This window comes from Protopterus annectens, chromosome 11.part0, assembly GCF_019279795.1.
Source record: "Protopterus annectens isolate FY-2018-M chromosome 11.part0, PAN1.0, whole genome shotgun sequence".
Classification (NCBI taxonomy): Eukaryota; Metazoa; Chordata; order Ceratodontiformes; family Protopteridae; genus Protopterus; species Protopterus annectens.
The window spans coordinates 1,102,411,418-1,102,431,008 of NC_056745.1; the positions used below are offsets into that span (position 1 = coordinate 1,102,411,418).

General features: G+C 34.7%; 1 protein-coding gene across 4 annotated transcripts in view; it reads right to left on the minus strand.

Moving 5' to 3' along the window:
- Positions 1–19,591, minus strand: part of PTPRO (protein tyrosine phosphatase receptor type O) — a 1,723,724-nt gene that overhangs the window by 1,036,462 nt on the left and 667,671 nt on the right. For all 4 annotated transcript variants that reach the window (XM_044088440.1, XM_044088442.1, XM_044088441.1 and 1 more), the window contains exon 5: positions 40–483. In XM_044088440.1, the coding sequence (XP_043944375.1) occupies positions 40–483 (444 nt within the window). The remainder of the gene's footprint in view (positions 1–39; positions 484–19,591) is intronic.

The window sequence follows — 19,591 nt, forward strand, 5'->3', positions numbered from 1 at the left end:
ATACTTATAGTGTCTGGTAAACAATAACATCTACATTACCTTCTTTTTGGATATAAATGTAGAAGCCATCATATGCAGTTGGAGGCTTTGGTGGCAGCCATCTTAAATACAGCTGAACAGGAAGAGCAGTCTGGGGTAGTGCTGGGAGCTCAAAAGGCATACTAGAGCCACTCAAGTCCTCAAACTGATCATCTAGTTTATTAATAAAGCCTTCATCTTCCTGGTTCACAGTGACCTCTGCTGATGTCCAAGATGGCAGATGCATGGTTTCATACTCTGAGCTGTTGGAATTATAGCTTTCCCAGTTCTGTGATGCAACAAAATTAAGGTCTTCACCATGGCTGCTAAAGGGCAGCCTTGTTACTGAGTCTGTTCCCATGCTGTTCTGTGGCAATAGCTGTGGCTGCTGACTGACATCAACTATTGAATTTGTCTGGTTAGTCTGACGGATTTCCATTGAGATGTTACTAGGTGAATATGGAACTGCAAATGGAAAAAAAGAAACATGTATTTGTGTAGAGACACAGATATATTATGCTAGAAGACTAGGCTACTGATATAATAAGCTTTCTTGGGAAGATGTACTCCCTGGGTTCACCACACTGCTCAGAGCCCTGCTTACCTATTACACATGTGTTTCTGTTTTGTATTGCCACAATGCATTAATCTGTCATGAAATGTCTGTTTGTTTAGATTTAACCAGAAAGTGTGACAACAGTTTTTTTACTAATAGCATTATGACACAACAGAAGCTAAAGCTACGCAAGTGGCATAAAAGCTCAGCATCCACCTCTGGTGTTGGTGACCCAAGTCTGACTACTACAGTGGGATATTGGTGGGTGGCAGGGACCTTCATAATCATGAGGACACTGTTTTTGTTGAGGAAGCTGTAGTGGAGGTTATCAAGATTGCAGTTACTTACAACAGTAATGTGCAAGGCATTTCAGCACACAATTATTCCCACTTACAACATTTGTATGCCTATACTCAGCCATTGTATACAAACGTTATGCTAAGAAAGTCATAACTCAATTCCTTTCTCTTCACAAGCTAGTTTTCTCCAGATAGCTTGGAGTCATGCTGTGGAGCACACCCTTAAATCCAACTAACCCACTGGCTGAACATGCTCCCTCCATACTACTCATACTTCTCAACCTCTAAGCACAATAAATCTGGATAAGTATAAAAATAATGGGAGGGGGCAAGTGCCAAAAATCAGTAACAGATTTTAGATAATGCTCTTAGAATGTATGTTATTTATTTAGTGACTTCAATCCTCAATGATTTTCCAGATGACCACAAATTTTATAAGTATCAGATGAAAAATATAAGGCAAAAATCTGGACAGTTGAGAGGTATGGCCATCTCCTTTTTTTCCATTTTCACTGACTTTCTGGCTTATGTTTCACCTCCTGTATTCAGTTCCACCTTATCAAAGTACTGGACCACAGCTTTGTTCCACTGCATTGTTTCCAACTCATAGTCACTCATAAGTCACTCATTATCTTCAGCAATACAATTTCCACCTGACAATACTAAATTCACTTCTATGCTGTTTTGATCATCAGCACCAATGTTTTCTATCTCAGACTTTGTAGCACCTCCTACTTGAATGCTGGTGCTGTCTTTTTCCATTCTGACAATCTTTTTTCCATAAAATAAAATGTTTATTTCAAAAAGCATTAGAACAAAGATATATTTATTATGATCACCATTAACAATAATACAAAATTAAAGTAATAAAAACATATTTGAAACTATGTACAGTATACACAGTATGCCTGAAAAAATTAATGTATATTAACACTCCATTGAAAATAAAAGTCAATACAGTAACTATTTGTAAATTCTAAATAAACAATCACAGTAAAAATACAACTTCAAGGAGCAGAAATCTGTTGAAATAAATCAATGTGAGATAATAACTTAGTCCAAGTACTGTTGATGAATGTTTTGGGATGTACCCTGTTTTCTCATAGTTTAGTCTCTCTGATAGCAGTTTATTTTAATGTAGACAGGCACTCTTCAAATTGTGGTGGTAAGATAGTCCCCCATCTTGTTTTGATACTTTTTCTTGTCACTACTAAGATGGTCAACAACAAAAGAAGATTTTATATGATTAAAAACTTAATGAAAATATGTTAAACCATAAAGTTTTCATAAAGTCTTAAACTTCATTACAAAAGAGTTTCAGAGAAGGCAGTGAAAGAAAAAAATGTAAAAAATCTGCATTACATTGTTGATCATATCTCCAATATGTATTACTGCTATTTTTTATTTATTTATTTTGGCCATTCTGCTTGGCATTAAGAAAGATCTATATAAAAATTTTCAAGTAAATTTACGCCAGTAATGAGAACAAAATGTATACCTAATAGAGCTCAATATTTGAGATTTATTCTCTCTTCAGAAATAAGATTGTCTTACTATGATATGTTTCCAGAAATTGTCATTTAAATTGGTATTGTGTATTATAACAATTTTGTAAAGTTCAGAGATAAGTTTATCTACTATAGTTCTAATATAAATTATTTCCTGGAAAAGTTAAATTAATTTTGAGTTTTGTTTGTGATATGATTGGGCAATTGTTAAGCATCTGTCTTGTGCCACTAATATTATGTTTTGCAGCAGTAATGAGTTCTAAGAATGTGCAATGATTTCATTAATGAGTTGCTCTGGCCCTTTTACTTTCAAATCTTTAAAACATTGTTTAAAAATAAACATATTTTTTAGACTTCAAAATAGATAATTTATGTATATAGATTTTATTTAAAAAGTTTTTGGTTATGCTAAATGGAATAATTGTCTCATACTGAAGTTACAGATCTATACTGCCCATAACAGTATTTCTAAATGTTTTCAAAATGTGATTTATAAAGGTAGAGAATAAATAAGTAGAACGATTATATTGTATGTGATTACATAAATAATGGCATATGAAATTATCTTGATTAGTGGATTTATTTCCCATTACCTCATTGTTTGTATTAAAGAAAAGAAAGTCTAAAATTGTCCAATCAGAATTATTATTTCACTTTTCCCAGTTTAATATTATTGTAAAAACTGAGGCTTTACTTAAAGTTCTGATATCAGGAAAGTTGATTCCTCCTAAATTCCAGGGTTTCATGTGGTGTTGTAGGGCTATTTTTTAGTTTGCTAGAAAAACAAAGAAATTGTAATATTTGTTTGTTAATTACTTTAACTTGTTTCTTATATGGAAAAAGAGCTAAGGCTTGTATTATACATAATATTTTGGGAACATGAATAATTTTATTAATTGTAGTATATCATCAAAGGATATAATACTTTTATTCTATTTGGAAGATAAATTTGATCAGTAGATTTAATTAGGATTATGCTTAAGTATTCTAATGATATAACTTGTTTACCTGTGATGTGTTTTTTATGTGATTGGAGTTTTCTTTTTTATTTATGAATAAAAATTTACATTTTATTTGTTAAAATGAAGATCTGAATAAGACTGATAAAGCTTTACACTATCATCTAATTCCTTTAGAGTTGATCCTGAGTTGGAAAGAGTTAGGTGTTTGTCTTCAGCAAATAGAATGATTTTAGAATTATACTTTTTTGAGGTTTTTATACCTTCAGTATTTAGGTTTTCTTGGATTAATATTTCTAAAATTTCAATAGTTATAGCAAATAGCAAAGGAGAGAGGGGACTGTCTTGTTTAGTACCCTTGGCCAAGGGAACATATTCATATGCAAATGGGCCAGTTTTAGCATAATCATTGTTAGTTTTGTAAATATTCTTTGAGAAGTGAAATGAAATGAGTTGGAAAGTCAAACAATTCTAATACCTTGAATAAACAATGCTAATTTAGAGAATTAAATGCTTTCTTGATGTCTAAACTGATTTAAAGGGATTCTTCTTTTCTGTTATTTAAATAAGCTATGAGAGCAAGTATACTTTTAATATTATCATGAGTTTGTCTTTGATAGAAAAAAATCTGTATTATTTAACTTAATTATTTGTGCTACGTTTTTCTCTATTTGTTAGAATAGACATAAAATGTAGGCATTGCTTAGAAGTGAAATAGGTATTTAAGGACATAGATGGGGATTTTTCTTTTCTTTTACTATAAGTGTAATTAATGAATATTTCAATGAAGGAGAAATTGTTTCATGATTTTGAATTTCTATTAAAGTTTTGTGAAAGAATGATATGTATGGAAGGAATAATTTATATAATTCTATTATTATACCATGTCTAGTTGGGGCTTTATTAGGTTTGAGTTGTATGATTTTTTTTCTGAGATCTTGTTATAGGAAATTTGATTATATAAATTATATTTTAATTCACCACTTGTCTTCTTAACCATAGATTGATCAAAATCAGACTTAGAAAAATCAACTTCAATATCAGAATTCTGATTTAAAGAAATGTAATAAAAGCTTCAATAATATTACCAATATATGTATACAATTTATTTTTAAAATTCCTTATTTCCAGACTACTATTATTTTCAGACTGAATTTAAATTCTTCTTGACATATTATGCATGTGTTTGGGAGACAAAGCATAAGAGACAATTTTTAGCTTTTCTAAAGCCAAAGATATCACAAACACTGAAAGATCTGACAGGATTGGCACACCAATGCAGAATATGCTCATGCGGTAAATATATTTCAACTAAGAATGAGTTTTTTTCATCTGACTTTTGGCACAAGATACAGCTGTCGTACTTATGCAGACTGTAAATCTAAGCATGTAGTATATATTGTGAGCTGTACATCATGTCAATGTTTTTTTTTTATTTTGGTAAAAATGATAGGCAATTAAAATAGTGTATCTCCAAACATGTTAGTGATATTAAGCTAAAAGATATAAAAAGCCCACTCTTGAAACATATTATACAGAATTCAAGGCATTGTTTTTATTTTATGGTCCTACAAGTTTTACAAGAGAATGCCTGAGGGAGCAATATTACAATGCAAACAGAACAATAGGAGATTATATGGATAGGTGAGCTACAGGCATATAAGTTTCCTGGGCTTAATGCTAATTTACACTCAAACCCACCTTGAAGGGGCAAAGGTTATGTAGAAGAATTTGATTGGCTGGTGAAATGGAAGTGCCTGAAAGGGGGTCATTGATTTGTCATATTTTTCCTATACATACTGTGATTCAGACTTTAATAGATCAGATCTGAAGAAGGGTTCCACACAAACCTGAAAGTGTTTATCCAGCCTGTTTTATTCACTTATTTTATTAAAGTTTGGTTTTATGCTGTACAGACCACACTAGTCATTTTTACATTTTATACACACACACACACACACACACACACACACACATATATATATATATATATATATATATATATATATATATATATATATATATATATATATATATATACATTTATATGCATATATATATATATATATATATATATATATATATATATATGGGTCTACTTTGGATGACCAAAACACCAGTTTGCCGACATGCAAAACACCGAGACCAAACAACCGAAAATGAAGGTGATCGACAAGGTGAAATCCCGACAGCCGAAAAACTGACATGGGCAACGTGTGAGCGCGACTCGGTAAGTGTGCGATAGTGAGGGATTTAGGGTTAGGAAGCAGACAGGTAAGTGTGCGATAGTGAGGGATTTAGGGTTAGGGTGTGGGAAAGGTGAGTGTGCGGTAGTGTCGGACTTAGGGTTCGGGTAAGGTAAGTGTGTGATAGTGACGGACTGTAGTTTAGGGGCGGGTTAAGTGAGTTAGGGTTAGGGTGTGGGTAGGGTGAGTGTGCGATAGTGACAGGCTTTATGTTTTAGGGTGGGTTAAGTGAGTTAGGGTTAGGGTGCAGGTAGGATAAGTGTGCGATAGTGACAGACTTTAGGTTTAGGGGTGGGTTAAGTGAGTTAGGGTTAGGGTGCGGGTAGGGTAAGTGTGCGGTAGAGTCGGACCTTAGGGTTAGGGTTTGGGTTAAGGTTAGTGGATATGTAATTGTGTGTAATGTGTAGTTTACGTTTTGTGTGTCGGTGTAATGGTGTTCGGTTTTGTGAGTTGTCGGTATTGTGTGTTTTCGGTTGTTTGGTCTCGGTGTTTTATGCGTCGTGAACTGGCGTTTCGGTCATCCAAAGTAGACCCATATATATATATATATATATATATATATATATATATATATATATATATACATTTATATGCTTTTAGTGAATTATTTTTTTTTATAAGAAATATTTTAGTTCTGTTATAAGCCAAGGTTTAAACTCTTCTCGTTTCATAACATAAGCAGGTATTCTAGTTATAATGGAAATTTTTCAAAGCTAATCTGAAATTTAAGGACTAGAGGATTGTGATCAGAAATAGGACATGGGACTATATTAGATCCAGATATCTTTAAGATATATTTGAAGTTAAGTCCTGAGAGACTAATATTCTATACATTCTAGTTTGAATACCATATTTATACGCATAGTGACTAAAGTGTAGTGAGATGGAATCTCTTAAACTAAATATGTATTTTAAATTAAGTGATTGTAGCCAGTTTTAAGTGTTATCACAGTTGAGGTAATTTTTGTTTTTCTGTTATTGCTTGTATCTGAGTCCTTTATCAGACAATTAATATCTCCTCCTATTATAAAATATCCTTTACATTTATTAAGGATAGTATTTAAATGTTTTTCAGCTAAGTTTTCTCCCATTCCAGGAAACCAATATACATTTACTAGAGTTCATAGTCTACTATTATCATTTATGAATACAAGTGTCAAGAGGCCATTTTGATCTTCATATTTATGAATAAACTGTGGGAACATTACATTTTTCTCCTCTAAAGAATCATTACTCTTCTTCTCTTACTTGTGAATGATGATTGTGCCAATATTGTGTAACTAGCAGGCTTCCAAATGTCGATATTCATATTTTAAAGTGTGCTTCCTGAAGAAAAAATACTTGTGCCTTATTATTGTTTAAGTAATGTAGCAGGCTGGATCTTTTCCTTGGGTTATTTAAACCACTGAGACTTAAAGATAACAAGGATATAGCCATGAAAAAATTAAGTCACGTATAAAGACATATCTAATAAGTGAATGCCTCTTACAATTCTTTGAATTGTTACAACTTTGATTCAGGCAACGTAAAATATGAAAAATAGTGGTAGCAATCAATTATACAATAAAAATTAAATGAAACATGGAAATTACAAAATTGCTAATCCAATAGATCAAATAAATATATTACACTATCATTCACTATCTAACTAACCTTTATCTGATTAAGTTAAGAAAATATACAGTGCTACTAGAGCTCTGCAAAGAATGTGCATTGTCTTGGAGATCTATTTATTGTAAAAAAGTTTACTGAATAAAATTAAATTCAACTGGTCTAGATAGTTAATTAAGTCAAGACTGTATCCCCTAATTTCTCTTTCGTTCTTCTTTCCTTCCTTTTCCCTTTCTTTTTTCACCCTTTCCCTTCTTTCATCCTCCTCCACATCTCTCCAATAAATGGGGCAATAAGTTCATTAATGAAATAATTAATGAAATAACAAGTTCATGGATAACACAAAACAGAGACTGAAACATGGTTCGAGAGCTAGAAACGTTAATACACATAGAACTATCTGAAAATAAATCCAGAGAGACCGTACTTAAAATGTAAATAAAGCACATACTTTAATGAGTAGGTAAGCACTTTTATATTTATATAATGCTTCATCAGACCAAACAGATAATACAGAAAAACTACATGTGTGTACATACACACACACACACAAACATATATATATATATATATATATATATATATATATATATATATATATATATATACACACACATACGTATACATATAAAATAACTCAATCAGTCAACCTCCATTAGCCAATCCTGAACAAAGCATCCATGGTTACTAAGTAACAGCCAACCATACAAATTAAAACAAAGTAGCATATGAGCTGAGGATAAATTAAAGCAGTAGGCACATAATACCAATGATAAAGAAAAAAATTAAAACATAACATAAAACTAGAAACTAAAGCTTAATCATCTATAAATACTATTCAAACTAAACAGATAATATATAGATATATATGTATATAAAAATGGATGCTACCTAACAAAGTCCTGCATGATCACCTCCTCAAGCTCCGCGACTTGGAAACTGGCTTTAGAGGAACTTGTTCACTCACTGAGTGGCAATCCCCTATCTGCTCTTAAAGTGATAATTCACCTCAGTTCATCCATCTCAGTACTATTCTCAACATCACCCATATGACTGTTATATGTTAAGCAATCTAACACTAAAAACTTAAGTATAACCCTTGCTAATCATGTCTTTAGCCACGGCACTACTGGTATTTCCTTTCCTACTGTTATAAATATGTTCCCTAATCCTTTGATTAAGGTTCCTATTAGTTTTTCCAACATAGAAGCTCTGACAGCTTAAAGAATAAGCTAAACAGACAAGATTGCAGGTACAGTAAAGTCTCACTTAACCGGCACCCATGGGGATTGGTAGATGCAGGTTAAGTGTATATTCCAGTTGCTTGTGATATGCTTTACGATTTTTGATTGGCTCTTATTGGCATATCAGCCAATCAAAAATAACAAAGCAGAACCTCTTTTGTTCAATGCGGAACAGCTCCCTGTTCTACATTGAACAGATATACCGGTATACGTGCCTATCAAAAATCCCAAAGCAGAGCCTCTTCTGTTCAATAAAGACCAGCACTCTGTTCCACATTGAACAGAAGAGGCTCCATTTTGCATTTTTGATTGACTCATATTCTGGTATAAGAGCCAATCAAAAATGGCAAAGTGGAGCCTCTTCTGTTCAATCTGGAACAGCCCATTGTTGAACAGAAGAGGCTCCCCTTTGGGACTTTAGTTGACTTGTATACTATCATATGAGCTAATCAAAAATGTCAAAGTGGAGCCTCTTCTGCTCAATGCAGAACAGCAGGCTGTTCCAAATTGAACAGAAGAGGCTCTGCTTTGCCATTTTTTATTGGCTCTTATACTGGCATATGAGTCAGTCAAAAATGGTAAAGTGGAGTCTCTTCTATTCAATGTGGAACAGCACAGATGTGCAAATAGCTATGTCAGCTTGACAATGGCATACTGGGAGAATAATTATATTTACAAAAACGAGGTTTATGGAAAGAAGGTAGTCTTTTAGAAAAGATTTGTAGACAACCTGTTTTTGTTGTGGGGTGGAGAAAGACAGGGTCTACTTAATTTTGCTCAACTTTTTAATACAACAGAGTTTTTAAGGTTCACAGTCACTTATTCAACTTCAGGTATAGAGTTTCTGGATGTTAATATATTTAAGGACTCAGTAGATGGTTTTGGAACTAAATTATTTAGAAAAACTTGCCGGAAAAATAATAAGCTTCATCGCTCAAGTATGCATCCTCAGTACATATTTAAAAGTTCTTTGAAAAGTCAAATTTTGAGAATGTCTAGGTTGCATACAGAATTAGAAGAATTGGGTAAGGCTTTCGACAATTTGTGTAAGGAATTTTTTGGAAGGGGATATAAAGAAGAAGAAGTCCATGAAGTTTTAAGAGAGGTTAAAGGGTTGAGAGATAATACAGGAAGACCTTTTTATTCTGAGCAAGGTATGGTTAGAGGCAATAATGCTGGTGCTTCAGATACTAAACTCAGAATCTCTTTGACATATGCAAGTAATATTGGTGCAGTTTGTGAAATAATTAGGCTTAACTGGCAAGTATTGTTGGTAGATGAAAAAATTAGAAGTATAGTTGGTCAAAGTCCATCATTTGCCTTTAAGAATGATCCCTCATTAAAACAGAGACTCTGCTATAGGAGAAAGTTGCAAAGAGTTAACATTTCAAATAGAATAGGTACATTTCCCTGCTGAGGCTGCAAAGCTTGTCCCTACATTTCAAAAAATTATTTCTTTATTCATTTAACTACTGGGGAAAAGCATGAGGTGAATTTTTATGCTGATGGTGCCACTAACTTAGTTTATTTGGCAACGTGTAAAACATGCTCATGTTTTTATGTAGGCATGACAAGTAGGAACTTAAAGGACAGAGTTCAGGAACATGTAGGAGACATTAGAAGGGATGGTCACACAAATGCACTAAATAAAGGAACATGTAGGAGACATTAGAAGGGATGGTCACACAAATGCACTAAATAAAGGAACATGTAGGAGACATTAGAAGGGATGGTCACAAAAAATGGACTAAATAAACATAATGAAGCTAGGGAAGGTCACACATTTGAATTTATTGTATTAAATATCCTACATGAAAATATCAGGGGAGGTAGCCTGCTTAATAAAATAGAGTGTGAGGAAGTTGCAGGCAGACAAGAACTTTGGTTTAAATGATAGTAGCCCCTTAAAACCCTATCTAAAAACTAGAATATTGTTGCACTAATTGATTTTAAGAGCTGATTTGTTAATTGTTTTATTGTTTTGTATTTTAAAAAAGGGTTGTCTCTTACTGTGAGTTATGGTCTGATGAAGTGTTTCATGAAAGAGCCTACCAGTTGTTATTAAACCAGTATTCTTACAGCTTTGGTGGTCATTGTTTTTATCCTGTTTTGTTGCTATAAGTGGAAGGAGGCTGACTGTTTTTGGAAGTAGTCTTTCTTGATATGCTATCAGTATAGCCACAATAACTGCAACTGCCACACGGTAGAGTCCCAAATCTAAATCCATTAGACCTCTGGCGTACAGTTCTATTAGGAAAACAAAGTTATCTCTTCAATGATTTCCAATTTTTATAACAAAAGCTAGGCTTGGTACCAATAATATCCCTAATCCCCACATCAGCCAACAATATCAGCCAATGTTTCCTAAATATATCTGTAATAGCTCTGGTGTTGTTGCTATAATACATAGGTACCATAACACCAGGTCTGCGAAAGGAACTGTTCTTAGTCCTCAGTCTTAGTCCTGAGGTGATCTAGAAAAATATGGTTTAGATCTGGTATGCCTAGTAGCCACAGTAAAGGCAAGACCATCCTCAACCTCATTTACACTATAACCTCTACAGGCAAAGTCTCACCTCAAGATATCCAAATCCATCAAAAAATCACCATCTTTTACATTAAGCCTAGAGGTTTTCATACTCTAACCCCTAACCACATTACAAAAAATATATGTGGAGTGCATACTAGATTGATACAAAAGTGAACATTCATAACATTCCTTCCGATGTAAGATAGTAGTAAAATTGGAGCCTAACTGCCTGAAAACTCTAACATCCAAAAAATCAATGTGCGAACTAGAATAGTTGGCAGAAAACCTAAGAAAGCTGGCCAAAAAGCTCTTTAACTCATCAAATGTACCATTCCATATAAAAAACACATCGACCCATTATAAAGTACAATGCTCCTTTTGGTATGTACCTCACAAGACATCTACAACAACTGGAAAGGCCACAGAAATACCTCACAAAGAGGATTACCGGCCTCAAACAGATGCCCTCATGAACCGTCTCAAAAAACTCCAGCTTTACTCTGTCACATATCGCCTACTCAGAGGTGATCTCTGCCTAACATACAAAGCTATGTCAAACCCAGAACTTTTGGACATGCTCCACATAAAGAAATCCCGATCCCTCCGCGCTACATGCTCTAGGGACCTAAACCTTTTTATCACAATAAACAGAACATGCTAGAGGGATAGATTCCTATCCCAGAGACTTCCCTTATTCTGGAACAAGCTACCTATCTATATCAAACAAAGCTTCTCATTAACACTCTTCAAGAAAAATCTTGATGATTGGATGGGAGATAGGAAATTCACCCTGGGGATCACTTCTGTGGCTCTGCTTGACAGTGGCACAGGAAAATAATTTTCTTGGGTGGCAAAAGCCAGGATACCATTTGGCTAGGCTTATATAGGCCCAAGGGTCAATAGCTTAGTACCCAACTATAAACCTATAATGAATCGATGATAAAATTTTGTGTGAAGACTATATCTGTCTAAGGCAAAAATCACTTGTTTCTCCCATTGCACCAAGACCATATTGGTGTAGCTATTGCCACAATGCTCGCATTATGTTGGCCCGTCCTAACCTCTGAATTCTCATCAGCATGAATAGTAACATTAGGGCCAGTATTAGAACCCAATGTCGACTTAGGCTGAGAGAAAACATTACTGTTCTTAAAATCTTGTAGGTCTCTGGCAAGTTTCTTCTTCTGTGCAAACAACTTATGTTCATACATAGAAGTATTATCAATAACATCACATACAGCCAACTCCACTGCAATACTTTTTATAATAATAATATAGATGAGAATGGAAGGAAGGATGAGGGATATTATGGAAGAGGTATACATGGAATAAAAGGGAAGGGATGTCAAGAATTCTTATTTATGAGATAAATTATGCATGATGATATAAGTAAAATGAAGGATATTAAACTAATGGTAGGTGATAAGAGCAGGTCATTTGATACAGTAGAACATGATGCTTTGTGGGATGTTATGGAGAAGTTTAGCATAGGTAACAGAATTAGAAGAGTGTGAATGTCAGCATATCAAAATAAACGAGTGAGAATTTTAATGAATGGGTGGCTGAGTAAAGAAATATGCATGAAGTGCAGTATAAGACAACAATGTCCCATGAGTGGAATATTGTTTGCACTGGTAATGAATATGATAGGGACTGAAGTAACATAAAATGAAAGATGCTGGATTTGTGATGCAAAAGGAGGTGATAATACCAGTAGTTCTGACACATGCAGATAATACAGCTGTAGTTGCTAAGAACAAAATATAAATAAGGGAAGTGTTGGTTTGTCTGAATGGATATTGAAATGAAATGGGAATGACCTTGAATAAAGATAAAAGTGAGGGATTGGGTAATGTGGTGAAAATTAGGGGTGTGCATTTTTCAACGAATGAAGAGTCTTTGCTAGGGATAACATTTGGGGAAAATGATGTATTTATGATGGAGCTAGATGGTTTGATAAAAGAACTGAATGAAATGTGTCTTCTGTGGGGGACGTATAGATTAGCATTCAGGAGAAACGTTTATCTGGTGAATTCTGTATTAATGTGAAATATGATCCCAGAAAAATATGTAAAGTGAATTTTGCAACCGTTGTTTAAACCCAGTGTAAAGAGCTGTGTTGTATATGAGCGAAGTGAGGGTTGGGGTTACTTAATGCAGTTGTTTATTATGCTTCTTTAAACTTGTAAAGAGTAACGTGGTAAAGGAAAAGACTGAGAAATTAATAGTGAGAATGTTTAAATGTAAATACAAAATGTTCTCGGAGATTATGAAAATAAGAAAAAGAGAAAAAGAATAAGTAAATGAAATTAAGAATTATCAAGAAAAATACTTACATGGAAAATAAAAACTGGTGATACAGAGAAAGATAGAAGAATGTGGAATAATAATGTGATGAAACAACATTATTACATAAATCCATAGGAATATTTATCAGAAGGGATTAAAGTAATTTAAGTAAGGAAAACATGGTGTACCAAGAAAAAAGGGTGTCAGGATTTCCTGTGGAAGCTGGCAATAAATAAATTACCAGCAAAGGGGAATATGTCTTATAAAAGAAAATTGAAAGAGTCTGCTTATTTTGTGGGGAGGAATAGCAACAATGCACATTTTTGTAATATAAAAGAGTGGCAAAACTCTGGAAAATACACGAAGAAACATTTCTGAGAATATTAATGACATAAACTATATAGATATGAATATGATTATATATTGATATTATCAGAACAAGAAGAAACAATGTGTGAGAATGGTAGATAAGAATTTATTGTATGTAATTTGGGTTATTTGGAATGAATGACTAAATGCAATTTTGTTTAATTAGAAATGGATTTTTTTGTAGATATATTGCAAAACAAATTAGTTTATGGTTGTGGAAGAAGTAGTGGGGGTCAATTATAGAAGAATAACAATGAGGATGTTTTAAGAAAAATCATAAATAGTAAAATAAAATAGATATGTATGTGTATCTATCTATCTATCTATACCTGTAAATATGTACATTTTGTAAATATGTAAATAATAGTCAAGACTGTAGCACCCATATACATTGCACTGCTGTGTCATGTATCAATCTACCAGGTGTGGGAATAGAACTGATAGCCATGTATCAATCTACCAGGTGTGGGAATAGAACTGATAGCCATATGCAACAAAGGTGAGTGTGCTACCTGTTGTGATAATGATGCCGGCATGAATACACCTTTTGTCTTTCCTGAAAAGAGGCCAGTTACCTAGTGGAACTAATCTATCAATAAGATGTATGCAAATAAACACATACATACATACATAAAATAAATAAATAAATAAATGCATACATAAATAAATAACTTGAAATTCATGCTTTATCAAGAAATTTCCAGCAGCATTTAATGCAGAAATAAGATATTATATTTACTTAAGCTATTATTTTGTTCAACTACTTATTATTATAACATTACAAAATCCCTACTAATTTCAAAACTTCCCTTTATAACCACCTCTCATCATGCTGGAAGTATACTTGTACCAAGCCCCCCCTAAAAGAAGTGTCTTTGTCAACACTGCCTTTTGTGTAAGGTAGTACTATTACAAGAGAGTTTATAGATCCAATAAGCTAAGTAGATACTAATTTTTCTGCTGATTGTTTAAAATTGTATGTTTCTGTTATGGCTCACTCAACAATTTATACATACTTATGCATGTAACTGCTTTTCAATTTCTGTAATTTTATTATTGTAATTTTAACTGTTATTTTTCTGCACTATGGAGCTTTTTTCCACAGACCTCCACTGAAAATTGGTTCTGTCAGGCCCAGTTGCCTGTGGACTTTCCAGGTAAACAAAACGCAAATAAATAAATAAATCTATACTGTTGCAACAACAGCATAACTCAAAAATAAATCCACAGATATAAATTGATGTTTTCACCTTTTTTACTATTATGCAAAATATGTACTATATTTTCCTTCAGCTTTGCACTGACACACTTCTACATTCGCTTACACATCTGCATATATTTATATTACAACAGAAATGATAACACAGTAATATAATTACAACGTTACCTTAGTTTCTTTTGCCTGAGATGCCTTACATTACCCTCTGTAGTCACGGTCATTCTGAAACATGAAGTAACTGTCAAGTTATACAAACAAGGTGAGAGCAAAAACCTCATGACTGCAGAATATTTCTCAAACAACTAAAGCAGCCTAAAAGCACTGAAGTTACTCTCCAACATTAACTGTGGCTAGTGAACCTCACAGACATTAAAAATTATGGTTTTACGTTACTTTTATGTTTTTAATGAAAGCAAATATAATCTGGAGATGTACCTACTAAAATATGTAATTGTTTTAAGCACATCCTTAGCATTTAGCAGTATTACAGAAGCAAACTGTTAAATATATATAACAACATTTTATATTAAGCATTAGCTTTGTTAGGAAAAAATGTGAGACTAGCTTATCTTTGTTTTTTATACTGTAAAAATGTATAACATATTTAAATAGTATTGCAGAATTATAAATTCAAATATCTTTTTTTTATTTTTTGTTAGAAATCACATCTGCTTTTCCACATTAGTGAAAACGAGCTTAAATCCTCGTTAATTACAGAAAATGTAACCACACTGTAGTTAGTACTTTTATGCAATAAGCGGCCATGCATAGGTCCATGATAAAAAGAAACATATACTATGAGCAATGCATACCTGGCAACAGAATTGAACACAGTATATGCTAATAACCAAATAATCTGATGTTAATGAGCAACATTAGTTAAATGGGTAGTGATGTGTATGCAAGTGAGGCAAAACAAAGTGGTGGAGTGACTCAGAAACGATTAAAGTATGTCACACGGAACTCTAACAGTAGTGTTAATGAATCCAGATAAATCTCCGTGTTCATGACAGTGAACCATGGAAATATGATAGAGGCTGCTGCAGCATTAGCTAACCTATATATATGCAAGAAGCTTTTATTGCTGCTACAAGCCACAGTGGTGCACGTCATCAACCTCTGAGGCACTGTGTCATCTGAGCATGCTTATATACTCTATGGCATTGACATTGTGGATCAGTAAGTATCATGTGGAGAGTGACACTATGCAGGACACTAGGGATGTTTGCCAGTCTCATCTGCAGGCCTGTGGAAGTTGTCAAGTACCTACCCCTGCTGATACCAAAGTATGTATGGCTTTAAGTATACTATCTACAGAGACCTTATAGCAACCAACTAGGGACACAATGGGGGGGTTTTCAGTCATCTTTCTCAATAATACTCCACCAGTTTCTTGATGCCATGCTGCTACATGCAGGGAACATATGTGGTTCTCACATACCAGAGAAAAGAGAGGCAGCACCATCCAGGGCTTCTATGATATAGACCACTGAATGATGTAAATAGGTACTCATAAGTAGTATTATGCTAATGGATAAACAGGTAAATACTTATGCTTCCACTTTAAGCAGATTATGCTAGTTGGAAAAGTAAGTAGGTGAAGTACTTATTCTGCCACTTTAAGTAGTATTATCCTAGTTGGTGAAGTAAGCAGGTAAATATCTTATGTTACCATCCTACATAGTATTATGCTGCTGGGAAAAGTAAATAGGGGAAGTATTTATGTGTCACTGTAAGCAGTATTATGTGAAATAAATAGGTGAAATATTAATGTTGCCACAGTAAGTAGTAGTATGTTGGTGGACAAAGTGATAGGGTGAAGTACACATCCTGACACTGTAAGCAGTACTATGCTAGTGGGTGAAGTATTTATGCTAACATCATAAGCAGTAGATCAAGGTGGGATGTGGCAAAGGAAGTATGACTAAAAGATGCAGTGCTGTAGACAGATGGTATTAAAAAGAACTTATGTCCTTACCAGAATGTTCCATCTGTCTAGTGCTGTAGACAGATGGTATTAAAAGGAAGTTATGTCCTAACCATAATGTTCCATCTGTCTAGTGCTGTAGACAGATGGTATTAAAAGGAAGTTATGTCCTTACCATAATGTTCCATCTGTTTAGTGCTGTAGACAGATGGTATTAAAAGGAAGTTATGTCTTTACCATAATGTTCCATCTGTCTAGTGCTGTAGACAGATGGTATTAAAAGGAAGTTATGTCCTTACCATAATGTTCCATCTGTCTAGTGCTGTAGACAGATGGTATTAAAAGGAAGTTATGTCCTTACCAGAATGTCCCATCTGTCTAGTGCTGTAGACAGATGGTATTAAAAAGAAGTTATGTCCTTACCAGAATGTTCCATCTGTCTAGTGCTGTAGACAGATGGTATTAAAAGGAAGTTATGTCCTTACCATAATGTTCCATCTTTCTAGTGCTGTAGACAGATGGTATTAAAAAGAACTTATGTCCTTACCATAATGTTCCATCTGTCTACTGCTGTAGACAGATGGTATTAAAAGGAAGTTATGTCCTTACCATAATGTTCCATCTGTCTAGTGCTGTAGACAGATGGTATTAAAAGGAAGTTATGTCCTTACCATAATGTTCCATCTGTCTAGTGCTGTAGACAGATGGTATTAAAAGGAAGTTATGTCCTTACCATAATGTTCCATCTGTCTAGTGGTGTAGACAGATGGTATTAAAAGGAAGATATGTCCTTAGCATAATGTTCCATCTGTCTTGTTGCTGTAGACAGATGGTATTAAAAGGAAGTTATGTCCTTACCATAATGTTCCATCTGTCTAGTGCTGTAGACAGATGGTATTGAAAAGAACTTATGTCCTGTTCATTCATTCTTGACAAACGGGTTCGGTTATGACCTCTCTGAACCGACTCGGCTGTTATACATAGCTCGCACCAGCCAAAAAACTCTCAAGCTAAGGCTCTACCCACAGTCCCCCTCTTCCTTTATCTCGGATCACATTTGCAGAGGAGTAGGGAAAATATAGAAGCCCTGTCTAAGGAATAATCCTGTAACATCCCAAGACTAGGTCCAATCCTCCAGAAGCCTCTTGATGGGGGAAGGTGGGTGGGATGTCAAGAATGAATGAAGATCAACAACACAGATGGAACGTCATGGTAAGAACATAACGTCTTTATCTGATATTGTCAATCTTTATTCATTCTTGACAGATGGGACAGAGTCCCCAGCTACTTTAAGTCCTGGGTGGTCCTAAGAAGGGATATTTCTGAGTACCATAGAGCCAAAGGATGCTCTTGCCCTGGAGACCATATCTAATTTGTAATGAGTGATAACAGTATGAGGAGTAGCCCATGTAACAGATGAACATATATCTTCCATGGAGGCCTTAGAATGAAAGGCAGCTGAAGTGGAAACAGATCTAGTGGAAACAGATCCAGTGCAGGTAGTTTGAGTTTATTCCAGTCGTAAACAAAGGTAATACAATCTCTAAGACATCTTGATAGGGTAACTTTTGATACCGGTTTACCCAATCTGGATCCTGTAAAGGATATGAATAACTGATCCGATTTTCTAGAAGATTTTGTTCTGTCCAGGTAAAAATGTAATGAACATCCAGCAGGTGTAAGCAGTATTCACCTTTGTTTGAAATATTTGGAAGAGAAGACTGGTAAGTCTATGGACTGACTAATATTAGATTCTGATACCACTTTAGGGAGGGAGGAAGGATGGGTTGGTTCTTAACTACACTCTCTCCTGCGAAAAATGATGCAAGGATGCTTTACACATAAAACTTGCAATTCAGAAATTCTCCTGGCCGATGATATAGCTACCAGGAAGAGGGTTTTCCAAGAAAGAAACTTGAGGTCACAAGTAGCTGCTGGCTCAAATGGCTGATGAACTAGGGTTTGTAAGATCAAGGTCAAATCCCATGGTATTACCAGATCTTTGAATGGGTGTTTTAAATGTAAAGCACCTTTAAGAAAAATTTTGCACAAACAATGAGCCATCAGGGAATGTTCATTAAGTTCATCATGAAAACTGGAAATAGCGGCTAAATGGAGTCTATTTGCAGAAGTAGAGACTCCCAACTGAAAAAGGGTGGCTAAATATTCTAGGAGCCTGTCCACTGATGCTGATAAAGGGTCTATGTTGTTGGAACAGGCCCAAATCAAAATTCTTTTCCATTTTCTCTGGTAAAGCTTTCTGGTGGATGGTTTACGGGAAGCCAGGAGAATCTTTTGTACTGAAGAAGATAAGTTATTCTGCCTGGCAATAACCAGAATTGGAGATACCAAGCTATCAGCTTGAAGTTTTGGAGATTGGGGTGCACCAAGCCCTGAGGGTGAGATAACAGATCTGGGTTGGGTCCATGATTCAAGGGTGGTGAACTAGGTGGGGCCACAGAAAGGGGAGCCAGGCTTGACGGGGCCAATAGGGTGCAATGAGAATTACACTGCTTCTCGACCTTTGGGCTCTCCTCAAAAACTGGGGAATTAGTGGAATAGGGGGAAAGGCATAAAGAAGTCCCAGGGGTGAACTGAGGAGAAGTGCATCTCTTGGGGACTCCCCACGAGGGGGGATTAGGGCAAAGTAGCTGCTGTATTTGTTGTTTATTGGGGAGGCAAACAGATTGCAGCACAGCTGGCCCCAACAATGAAAAATCTTTATTGTTATGTAGTGGTTGAGAGACCATTCGTGAGGAAGCAGAATGCATCTGATCAACTTGTCTGCAATCATACTGGATTTCCCTGAGATATGC